The sequence below is a fragment of the Mesocricetus auratus genome, unplaced genomic scaffold, assembly GCF_017639785.1.
Source record: "Mesocricetus auratus isolate SY011 unplaced genomic scaffold, BCM_Maur_2.0 Super-Scaffold_100007, whole genome shotgun sequence".
Taxonomy (NCBI): Eukaryota; Metazoa; Chordata; class Mammalia; order Rodentia; family Cricetidae; genus Mesocricetus; species Mesocricetus auratus.
The window spans coordinates 56,471,114-56,482,540 of record NW_024429191.1 but is presented as its reverse complement, the minus strand read 5'-3'; the positions used below and the strand labels follow the sequence as shown (position 1 = coordinate 56,482,540).

The window sequence follows — 11,427 nt, the reverse complement described above, 5'->3', positions numbered from 1 at the left end:
GAGCCAGCGCGTCTGTAATCAACTCGCATTTATTCCAGGGGGCTTGATCGCCGTAGCACCTTTGGGGCCCATCAGTAATAACACCTTGCGCTGCGTCACCTCGGGCATCCGCCCTAGAGCAGCTCAAATCCCAGTCTCTGCCCCGAGTCCTCTCCTGGTCCCGCCTGGGTAAGATGGGGGTAAATTAACTACCAGCTAGAAACTTGCAAGGGGCTTGTCGGTTCACCGAAGTTCAACAACAGTGCATCAATAGCAAAGTCGCCGGCCCTTCCGAGCGGGAGCTGAGGGTGTAGCTTGGATCACTCTTCAAGGAAGGGCTCAGAAACCTGAAAATCAAATTCCAGAGCAACAGTGATGGACATAACTGTCCATCGTAGAAGTACTTATTTCCTTTCACTAGGAAAAGGGCTGTTTAGAACAGAAGTCCTAAAACGCAACCAGAGGTAAACGTGGCAACCCCTCAGTGCCCAGGCACACTGCACTACAGAAGCATTCTAGCCTGGGGGTTAGAAAAGTTAGTCAGGTGAAGGCTCGGCCTTCACCTGAATTCTTCGCCGTGTCAATTTAGATAAGTCTGGTGAGCCCGGGTAGCTATGAAAAGGTCCAGAAACTGTGGTTTTCTCGGGGTAGGGAGTACTCAGAGAAGACGGGGCCCCTGGACCCTGAGGCTGAGGCTCTTCATCAGGGTCGTCGTCATCCTCTGCAGGCCCAAGTCCTGCCAGCTTCTTGGTAGCTTTCCATAGCCTGAGGGCAGCCTGGTCATCTCTAGCAGCTGGGGAGACCTCCTCCACGCGGCAGTTGGCAAAATATCTTCCACTGAGTGGTTCAATACCCTCCTGCAGAGCACAGTACAGGGGTGTCTGAGCACCCCCTTGAGGTGCCCGGAGTACTAGCCAGGCCAGGGGGCGCAAAATAGGACACAGCCACCCAGGAAGGTGACGAAGAAAGAGCTCCGAGTTCACAGGTCCTGTGGGCAGGAAGAAAGAGGAGACGTGGAGGAAGGAAGGTCGTGAGACCCAGGAACAGGCAGGGGTAAAGAGTTAGGAGTAGATGGCAAAATCGAGTCCCAAGGAAACCAGGTTAGTGTCTACCAGGTACTCAGGGCCCCACAGGGTGACAAACCATTTCTTTCCTCTCTACCCTGGAACTCACTCTGTAGACCAGGCTGGCCTTGAACTCACAAGGAAGTCCTGCCACTGCCTGCCAAGTACAGGGATTAAAGGCATGAGACACCACTGCCCATGGACAACCCACTTCCTACTGGAAGCCTTTCTACTGTTCTAATAGCCTGTACATTCCCATCCCCTGCTTCCCAATCTCCATCATTCTTTTATCTTTTTGTTGTTGTTGTTGTTGTTGTTTTTTCTTCTTCAAGACAGTTTCTCTGTGTAACTGGCTATCCTCGAACTCAGAGATCTGCCTGCCTCTGCCTCCTGAGTACTGGCATTTAAGGCATGCCCTACTACTGCCCGGCTTTAACCATCAGTTTTTGAGCACCTAGGGTATATTAGCCACTGTTTTGAACATTAGGGATCTGTAATTGTAAAAAAGCTCAATAAAGGTTAGTAGTGTTATTGTCTCTGTAATTACAAAGAAGCCTTGGGCAACGGTGTTCTAAAATGCAGTTTGGAGATCTAGGTGGGGCAGATGTTGTTTGCCTATTGTAACCTATTGGCTAAAGTCGAGGAGGATTCACTATCTTTTTTTTTTCCCCAGTCTGTCCTGGAACTCACTCTGTAGACCAGCGTGACCTCAAGTTTAGAGATCTGCCTGCTTCTGCCTCCTGAGTGCTGGGATTAAAGGTATGCCCCACCACTGCCCTTTGTTTTTTTTTTTTTGTTTTTGTTTTTTGTTTTTTCGAGACAGGGTATTGTTTTGGAGCCTGTCCTGGAACTGGCTCTGTAGACCAGGCTGGTCTCGAACTCACAGTGATCCGCTTGTCTCTGCCTCCCGAGTGCTGGGATTAAAGGTGTGTGCCACCAACGCCCGGCTCTGCCCTTTGTTTTTTAAGTGAATTGTTTTACTCAGGGTGAAATCTTAAGTGGACCTTAAGCCCTTCCAACTCAAGCTCATCTCTACCTCAGCCTCACCTTCCACCATCACCTCACTCACCGCTGTCCTCACCACCAGCACACCAGGCACTTCTGCTTTTGTACTTGCTCTCTGCTTTCTGAGCTTCAAAGACCCCTTTATCTCATTCAGAGCTGGGTTGAGTTCTCACCTTGACTGTCACCAACAAAGCATTGTATCTGAGAACTCTAGATACCTTTATCTTGCCTCATCATTTTAACATCTGTCATTGGATATGAGGGTAAGGTCTTTGGCTTTGTTTTTTTCCAGAGACCAGGTGCTCACTGGCAGCTCTGAGTGCTGGGATTAAACATGTGTGACACCACACCTGGCCGACCTTTGTTTTCCTTGGCCTAACTTTTAGGTCCTGGAGATTGAACCCAACAGCTCCAGACCAAGGCTGACTCACTCCTTTTGTCCCAGCACTGTAACCCTATTGTATAGTGGACACTCACAAAGAAAGGGCTCCTTGACTGAATGGTAACTTATCATTGTCACTATCATAGCTTTTTTTGATGGTGTTGGTGATCAAACCCAGGGTATCAGTTTGACATGATGGCTTACACTTGAAATCTAATCATGAGGCAAGGGTGAATTTGAGGCTTAACTGAGCTACACAGAATTCAGGCCAACCTGGCTGGAGAGATGGCTCAGAGGTTAAGAGCACTGCCTGCTCTGCTCTTCCAGAGGTCCTGAGTTCAATCCCCAGCAACCTACATGGTGGCTCACAACCATCTGTAATGAGATCTGGTGCCCTCTTCTGGCCTGTCTGCATATATAATAAATAAATAAATCTTTAAAAAAAATTCAGGCCAACCTGGGCTCCAGGGTAAAACTGTGCCTCAAAAAAACAAACAAACCGGGCGTTGGTGGCGCACGCCTTTAATCCCAGCACTCAGGAGGCAGAGGCAGGCGGATCTCTGTGAGTTCGAGACAGTCTGGTCTACAGAGCTAGTTCCAGGACAGCCTCCAAAACAATACAGAGAAACCCTGTCTCGAGAAACAAAACAAAAGTCAATGAACCAGGGGCCAAAGAGATGGCTCAGTGGTTAAGAACACTTGCTACTCTTGTAGAGGATCCAGGTTGGTTCCCAGCACCACATGGATGCTCACAGCCATCCCTAACTCCAAGTTCTAAGGGGATCTGGCCTATGTGGGTACACACATACACACACACACACACACACACACACACACACACACACACACACACAGTACATATACATACCGGCAAAACACTAATACGTGCACAGTAAAAAAAAGGTGACCCATACCTTTGATCCCAGCACCTTGGAGGCTGAAGCAGGTGGATCTCTGAGTGTTTGAGGCCAGCCAAGGATATATAGTGAGACCCTGTCTCAAAACCAAACCAACCAAACAAACACCACAAACCCAAGTAAGCAAGCAAATAACATAAACTCGGGTCCTGCCTATACTAAGGCAACTGGTCTACCACTGCACTGCTGCCCCAGCCCTTAGGGTTATTATCAGGGACTTATTCATATCCCCACTCAGTGGTCAGTATCCAAACTTGTAGATAGGAAGGGAAGATAAGAGGTGAGGAGAGCGTGGCTCCAGGATCAGCCAGGAGCAGGTTTTTCCTTGACCACATTTCTGTTCTGTGACTCTGTAGGAGACTGGGAGGAATCACAGTATGGTACGGAGATGACGGAGGGCAATTAGGAACAGTCAGTCAGCCTCACCTGGATGGGCCGCGTAGCAGGTAACACCAGTGCCCTCGAGCTGGGTGGCAAGTTCCCGGGCAAACAGCACATTGGCTAGTTTGCTGTCAGCATAAGCCCGAAGCTCCTGCTGCCAGCCCACAACCGGGCAATCCAGACGTGAGAAGTCGAGACGACCACGGCGGTGGGCAGCTGAGGACACTACCACCACACGGCTGGGGGCACATGACTTCAGGAGAGGTAGTAATAAGTGTGTCAGCAGAAAAGGGCCAACATGGTTCACTCGAAACAGCAGGTTAAAGGTCTCTCGAGTCCGGCCACAGGAACTGATCCCTAGGGCAGAAGCTTAGCATGAGTTGCTGTTTTAGGTGCCCCATGGGTTTTGAAGAATCCCCATCTATGTGTCTGCTGGTCCCTAGTAGGGAGGGCCAAGCTGCAGGGACTACCTCTCCAGGCCACCAGCCACCCCCTGCAGAGCCTGCTGCTTCTCACCTGCATTGTGGATGAGGATGTCCAGCCTTGGCTCAGAGCTCAGGAAGGCAGTGGCAAAGGCCTGTACCGAGGCCAGACTGGCTAAGTCCAAGGCCATGAAGATGACCTCATTGTTCCCACTCTCCTGTGGAGCAGCAAGGGCTAGGATTGTTACCAGGCACCTCCCTTCTCCTCCCAGGCATCTGAGGGCCTGCCCACTATGACCTAAGCCTTCCCCAGTGCATCAGAGTGTGTTGGGTGTGTGGATTCAAATCTCAACTTTGCCTCTAACTAGATAGAGTGTGACTTCAGACCAGACAATCTTTTGGAGCCTCTGTTCTCTCACTGTAAAATGACATGACGATGATGATAATACTTTCTACTAAAAAAGAGTTGTGAAGATTAAATCAGATAAAATACATGTTAGGTCTGGTGTAGTGGCAAACACTGGTTATCCTATTTACTCAGGAACCTGAAGCAAAAGAACCATGAGTTCAAGACCTGCCTGAGTTAGAGAGTTAATATATGTAAGATACTCAGTCAGCACTGTGCAGATATTTGTTATTATTATCCCCTCTCTCCATTATCCTTTACCTTAAAATCTACTACATACAGCCTTTCGCCTTTGAACTTTGCTCTGTAACTCAGGCTGCCCTGGAACTCATAAGTTCCTTCCTCAGTCCCTACTGCTGGAATTACAGGTGTGCACCGTGACCAGCAGTAACAGACTTTGGTCTTCTCTTAAGCACTTTTTTTTTTTTTTTGGTTTTTGAGACAGGGTTTCTCTGTATTGCTTTGGAGTCTGGCCTGGAACTCGCTCTGTAGACCAGGCTGGGCTCGAATTCAGAGATCCGCCTGCCTCTGCCTCCCGAGTGCTGGGATTAAAGGCGTGAGCCACCAACGCCCGGCTCTTAAGCACTTTTTAACTTAATTAATTTAGTTTTTGGAGACTGGGGCTTACAATGTAGCCCTGGCTGGTCTTGAACTCACAGAAATCCACCTGTCTCAGCCTCTTAAGTGCTAGGATTAAAGGTGTGTGCTATGGACATCGACTCTCTTATTTTCTGCAGTATAGGTAATTCATTTAAAAAAGCCATCGGGATGGCCCAGAGCCTACTGAAGGGTCTTCTCAGGGCTCAGCTGTCTTAAACTCCTCATTGGGATCTGTAAGGGCCTCCAGAAGCTGGCTGTGGCTTAGAGCCCCTTTACGACATTCCTCTTCTTATGCCCCCCTCCAGTCTCTCGAATCAGACTCGCTTGTGTGAGCATTTGCACCTGCTCTGATGCTTCATGAGCTTAACCATTTCCTTCCTTGTCTTTCCTTTGCCCAGGGTGGCCTTGAGCTCCCGGTCCTGTACTGGGACCACACCTGTCTTCATTTACTCTTTCTGATCCTTAAACATCTCAAGACTAGCAACTCCTTTCTTCAGTAAGCCTTCTGCGGGATTTGGTTCTGATGTTCCTCCCCGTGTGTCCACTGCATCCTCTTCAGTGTTTAAGTGCGGCTCTCTCATCTCAGATCTTGATTCCTCGCGTCGCTCTGCTCCGCCCTCCGTGTCCCAGGCTCACCGCGCCCGCGTCCCCCTGTGGCCTCACCTGGCGGAGGTCGAAGACGGCCGCTTCCCCGCGCTCCCGGCTGCGGCAGGCCAGCACCACGCGCGCTCCCCGGCGCGCCAGCTCCAGCGCTGTCATCTTCCCGATGCCGCTGTTGGCGCCTGCAGGCGGCGGGCCGGAGCCAGCTGAGCCGGTCGGGCCGCGGCCACCCGCCCGGCCTCCCCGCCGCCCGCCCGCGCGAACTCACCCGTGACCACGGCCGTGCGACCCCGCAGGCTGCCGATGCCGCCGCACGGTGGGGCCTTCACCAGGTTGTAGTAGACAAGCACGTAGGCGCCCAGCAGCAGCCCGGCGCCCAACAGTAGCGTCTCCATGCCGGCTGTGCTCCTGGCTCCCGCCTGGGCCTCGTCGCTCCCGCCTCGGCCTCGCGAGGGCGGCGGCAGGCGAGTGGCTAGGCAGGGGTGTGCGCGCGTGCGTGGGCCGTGCGAGCGCCCCCTAGGCGTGCGTCTGCGTGCCCTGGCGGCGTGCCTGGACGAACATCTTGGAGCCCTGGGAGCGCCCCCTAGGCTCGTGAACTCCCAGGAGCGCATGCCAGGTATGTACAGGAAACATCTGTGTGAGGGACTGGTGGGTGTGTGCATGCCCGTGACCTTAAGATCACCGCTCAGGGTTTGGGCGTGCTTCTGGATTCTGGGCGCGCACATGTGTGAGAGGTCTGCGTGGGTGTGTGTGCCCATGGCGGGAGTCCCTCCAGGCTGTGTGTGCATCTGTAGTCTCCACCAACGCGTGTGATTGAATGAACATCTCTGTTTACTCTAGGTGTGTGTAGCTCAGTGTCTCAATCTGGAGTCCTGTGTACATGAATGGGCCCGTGTTGCTTTCCCGGGAACTCAATGAACTGACTCGTTTCTCCTCATTATCCAGCCTTCAGCTTCTAAGGGCTCTCCCCGTACAGGTCAGTGAGGCTTCTCATCATGGCACTGACAGAATTGGTATGGATTCAACCATGTGATTTCCTGACTACGACTCCATCCCTTTGTCGCGGTTTTTGAGGAAGTTCTCTAGGTGGCCCAGGCAGGTCTTAAACTCGAGATCCTCCTGCCTCAACCTCCAAAATAAGTGGGTACTACAGAGATGCTCCTCCATCTCTGACCCCTGCTTTCCAAAAGAGGCAGTAAAAATGCTGGGAGGTAATTTGTGGAACAGTTCTCACAAATAGTAGAAGTAGGCAGACACCCTATTACTCAGGTGAAAGAACTAAGGGTAAGCTAGGCAGGGGCAGCTAGGGAGGCGTGGGTGCAGGCACTCGTGGTAGGGACCTTGCCTAGGACAGTGACTTAACACTTGACCTATGACATGCCTACATCAAGTGTGGATAACCTACCGACAGTGCACAGAACACAAAGCTTCTGCCTTTAGGAGTCGCAGAAGTCCTTCCTGCAGTGGAAGTAGAATGGCAGTCAAAACCACACCTGTGCCGGGCGTTGGTGGCACACGCCTTTAATCCCAGCACTCGGGAGGCAGAGGCAGGCGGATCTCTGTGAGTTCGAGGCCAGCCTGGTCTACAGAGTGAGTTCCAGGACAGCCTCCAAAGCCACAGAGAAACCCTGCCTCCAAGAACCAAAAACAAAACAACCCCCCCAAAAAAACAAAACACTACACCTATATTTTGGAGCCAGGGCCAGATTTCAGAGACCAGAGGAAAGAAACTCCCTATTTAACTGCCCGGTGTCTTTGGAGCACAATCATAGGCGCTATGGATGTAAAACCAATCCTCAAACCTCATCAATAGACTAATAAACAAATAGGTACCACTCAGAATACTGCCAAAACAGCTCTTTCCTAGGAGATCGTTCTCAGGAAGAACTTTCACCTTAGTCTCTGGGAAGAAAGTGGTGAGTTTGGCTTGGTGAGGATGCCCAGGGCTTTAGAATTAGAATAACACAGCAGAGTATTTCCTTATGAGAACAGTAGTAAAGTCTTCAGGGTACACAGAAGTCACAGTCTAGAGCAGCAGTTCTCAGTCTGTGGTTGGAGACACATAGGGTGGGGGTCACATATCCTGCATATCAGATATTTATATTTCAATTCACAACAGTAGCAAAGTTAGCTATGAAGTAGTGAGGAGTCAATTTTATGGTGGAACTGTGCTAAAGGGCCACAGCATTAGGAAGCCTGAGGGCCCCTGCTCTGGAGAACGGATTTTACCATATTACAATTCTCCAGAGAAACAACACACCTAAAAGCCAAGTGTTCCCCTTTCCATTTCCCTCACCCAGTTTAGGATCACTCCACTAACATCTTCCCTTGGAGGCCACTCAGATTGATAATTGTTCAAAGGGCGCAAAAAAAAAGGGTATCCCAGGGAAGGTCCCCTCTAAGGGTGATGACAGGTAGGACAGACAGGCAGAAAACATAATTTAAAGTATTTTTGGTTTTTTATATACAGAATACAGGAAAGTTTCTGTAAAGTCTAAAACATTACAATTACTATGTACATCGGTACTAGTCGTGGAGAAGAGGAAGGAAGGAACTGGGTGAGCAGGAAGAGCAGTGGCAAGAACAAAAAGACACGGAACAGGTTTACGACAAAAACGCCTTCGCTACAATAGACATTTGAGAAAAACACTCTACCACATGTACTGTACAGTTTTTAAAAACATTGAAAAAAGTCATCACTAGATGTATTTACACAAAATCCAAATACACTTTTCCTTATTTGAAATAAAATAGATGGACAGCCAGAAAAAGAATTCATTTTTCATTTGTCCATATACACAGTAGCTACCTGTAGTGCAACCGCTGCAGAAAGGGAGAGTAACTTGTAGGGTGGGAACCATGGAAGGGGTGGGTAGCGATCTTTATATTAAATAAAACAATGATATTGTATAGATTTTGCTGTATGAAAACTGTATTTTTCTTTTAATATAAAACTATTGTCACTGCCACAAAATAGAACAAGTTTCTGATTATTTTACAACAGCGGGCAGGTGGTCGAGGGGGAGAGAGCAGAAGGCGGGGGAGGGGTTGTGCTGGAAGTGTCCAGACCAGGGTCTTCCCCTCCCTGCCCATGCTGTTCCTCAGCTCGGGTCTGCCGCTTTCCCATGAAATGTTGAGTACAAATATATGTGCAAATGCCCCCTAGAACTTGAGAAAAGAAAAAAAAAAGTCTTAAAAAACAGTCAAAAGGTTTTCTTCATTTCATGCAAAGATTGTAGTTGAAGGGTTTCTGGTATAGAAAACACCCGGGCTTGGTTCGTGTACATTTTTGCATTGCAGGAGTCTTGGGTGGGTGTCTAGGCCAATGACCTAGGGAACGGAGTTAGAGCGCAGCACAGGGCCCTGATGGGGCTTGAGAGATAGCTTCTCAGCCAAAACCCCATCCTGCAGCAAGCTGGCATCGCCTTTGGGCTGTTTGGTCGCAAACTCAGTGATGCTGAAGACGAACTGCAGGCAGCCCAGCTTGATGTAGCTGCCATGGTGCAGTAAGGCTGTGCCCTCCCAGCCAGCCCCACTGCCCCCGATCAAGCTTGAGCTGCTGGCTTTGCAATTGCAGGGTCTCCGCTGTGGCCCCTGGGCCTGGGAACTCATCATGGCTGCCTCCTCACTTGGCTCTTCATCCTGTTTCTGGTGTCGGCGGCGCCCTGGGAAAAAGGGGGATGATCATAGGAGGGGAACAGTGAACAGCTGACCTATCTGGGCTGATTGGCAGGACTGGACCTCTGCATCTCCCCATTCTACATACTATATAATCAGGAATGAGGGATGCTCAGAAGGGGCTGGTGGAGTCTCAAGTCCCCAGAAAGGTCTGATACATATGTGGGTGTTCAGCACTTGATTCGTGGTGACCTTTCTCAGGCCTACCGACAATGAGCGTGGTCAAGGTGACTGGGACCTTAGCTGTGTGGTCACAGGCCTCTGCTGCAACTTACTGATGACACTCTGCACTTTGGCAACAATACTGCTTGGGGGGGTTGGCGGGGTCTTCTCAGAGAAGTCACATGAGTACAGCACATTGTCCACCGTTGTCCCGTGCTCACTGTAGTTTAACAGCTCATAATGTTTGGTATTCTGAGGAGGAGGGGGAGACATGATGTATGGTTGCTGTGTGAAGCCTTGGGCGAAGGGGAGAGGACATAGTACTTGCTCTCACACTCTTCCTTAGTTACAGAATTTGTCAAGACTCGCCTCTCTGTGAAAGACTGCCCTACTGACTCCATACCCCCACTCATTCTCTGTTGATCCGCTATTCAGGGGCACGTAATTATGATGAAACTCAGGGGCATGTCCTTTGGTTTTGGTCCCTTCCCCTGCTTTGAGGTGGCCTCCCTCAGCTGTTCATGTGAGCAACATTAGTTGCAGTAATGGCCCATTGCTGTAAGCTGACTGCCATGGTGGAATGCCCTTTCACATGACTCTTCTCTCCAAGACAGACAGAAGGAGAGGAAAGGAGAAGTCTCTCACTCTTGCCCCGTCCCAGAGCCCAATGCTAGGGAAACATCTCAGGTTGGGAATCTCCCTCCCACCCATCTCTGCCCCTCACCTCATCGTAGAATATGCAGGCATGTTTCCCGGACACGTAGTTACAGTGACCATAGTTTGTAAGGCACACATCCATGTCAGCTCCTGCAAGGTGGCAGGAGTCAAGGAAAAGGCAGAGAACAGACTGTAAGGTGTATGTGTAGGGGAAGTGAAAGAGAAGGGAGTTAGCTTCTGGGTAGCTGCTAGTAGAAACCTCAAGGGAGCTAAAAGCCCTCTTTCTTTTTGGTAATGGGGTAGCTTTGAACACCTGACCTCTCTGCCTTCATTTCATAGGTACTGGGATTGCAGATGTGTGTTACATATCCAGCACTTCCCTTTGCTGTTCTAAAGTTAATCTGCTTTAGAATATGTGGCTGTTACTCAGATGGAGCAGTGAGTTACAAAAGAGGATGGTGCATCTAAGTGAACACAACAGTGCACTTCACAGAGCAATTTCCAGGATAAGGGGTGACCTAGGTGTGGCGGGCTACAACTATAGTTCTAGTACTTGAGAGACTGAGGCAAAAGGGTAGGCATGATTTTAAGCCAGTCTGGACTATATATAGGAAACCCTATCTTAAATAATCTCGATGACCAGAAATAAACAAATAAAGGAGGGTTATGTGTGAGCCTATTACACCAAGGGTAGGAAGTGTCCTTTCCCTGAAGTCCCTACAATGCTTCAGACGATACTGAGTGAGCAGCAGCTAAAGCAAAAGGCCTGAGCCAAGGGAGGACCCACTCATTGTCTAGGTCCTTAGTCTCTCTGGTCTGGACAACTACTACTTAGACCCATCAACTCCTGAAAGGGCTTCTGTAAGTGTCCATCAGGCTGAAGATCCAGTGCCCCTCCCAGTTTCCTGGCTGGCTCACCTGTCCCGATGTAGAGGGTTCGATAGCACATGTTCACAGCTCCTCCCAACCCTAAGAGGGGGTAGAACACAGCTCGGGCCTGTACCTCCTTTCTTTGCACTACAAGACAAACATAGGGATAGGATCATTCAGAAACTCAGAACCTGTGACCCAAACATAAACCAACAAAATCTGGATCTTTGGCTGGTGGCCTAGAAAAAAGTCCCACTGGGTGACTCATGTGCAGACTGACACCTGACCGAGAGCTGCTTCAGGG

At 50.0% G+C, this 11,427-nt stretch overlaps 2 protein-coding genes across 3 annotated transcripts in view; both read right to left on the bottom strand.

Moving 5' to 3' along the window:
• Positions 1 to 11: 11 nt before the first annotated feature.
• Dhrs13 (dehydrogenase/reductase 13) lies at positions 12 to 6,235 on the bottom strand. The gene is made up of 5 exons (XM_005077092.4): positions 6,025 to 6,235; positions 5,820 to 5,938; positions 4,245 to 4,368; positions 3,774 to 4,085; positions 12 to 967 (listed from the first exon to the last, which is right to left on the bottom strand). The coding sequence occupies exons 1-5, from the start codon at positions 6,149 to 6,151 to the stop codon at positions 516 to 518; spliced, it is 1,134 nt and encodes a 377-aa protein (XP_005077149.3). The 5' UTR covers positions 6,152 to 6,235; the 3' UTR covers positions 12 to 515.
• A 1,961-nt stretch (positions 6,236 to 8,196) lies between these two features.
• Phf12 (PHD finger protein 12) overlaps positions 8,197 to 11,427 on the bottom strand; it is a 44,776-nt gene continuing 41,545 nt past the window's right edge. For both annotated transcript variants that reach the window (XM_040749224.1, XM_040749225.1), the window contains 4 exons: positions 11,172 to 11,270; positions 10,321 to 10,403; positions 9,710 to 9,848; positions 8,197 to 9,421 (listed from right to left, as the gene is read on the bottom strand). In XM_040749224.1, coding sequence (XP_040605158.1) covers positions 9,087 to 9,421; positions 9,710 to 9,848; positions 10,321 to 10,403; positions 11,172 to 11,270 — 656 coding nt within the window. In that variant the 3' untranslated portion in view covers positions 8,197 to 9,086. The remainder of the gene's footprint in view (positions 9,422 to 9,709; positions 9,849 to 10,320; positions 10,404 to 11,171; positions 11,271 to 11,427) is intronic.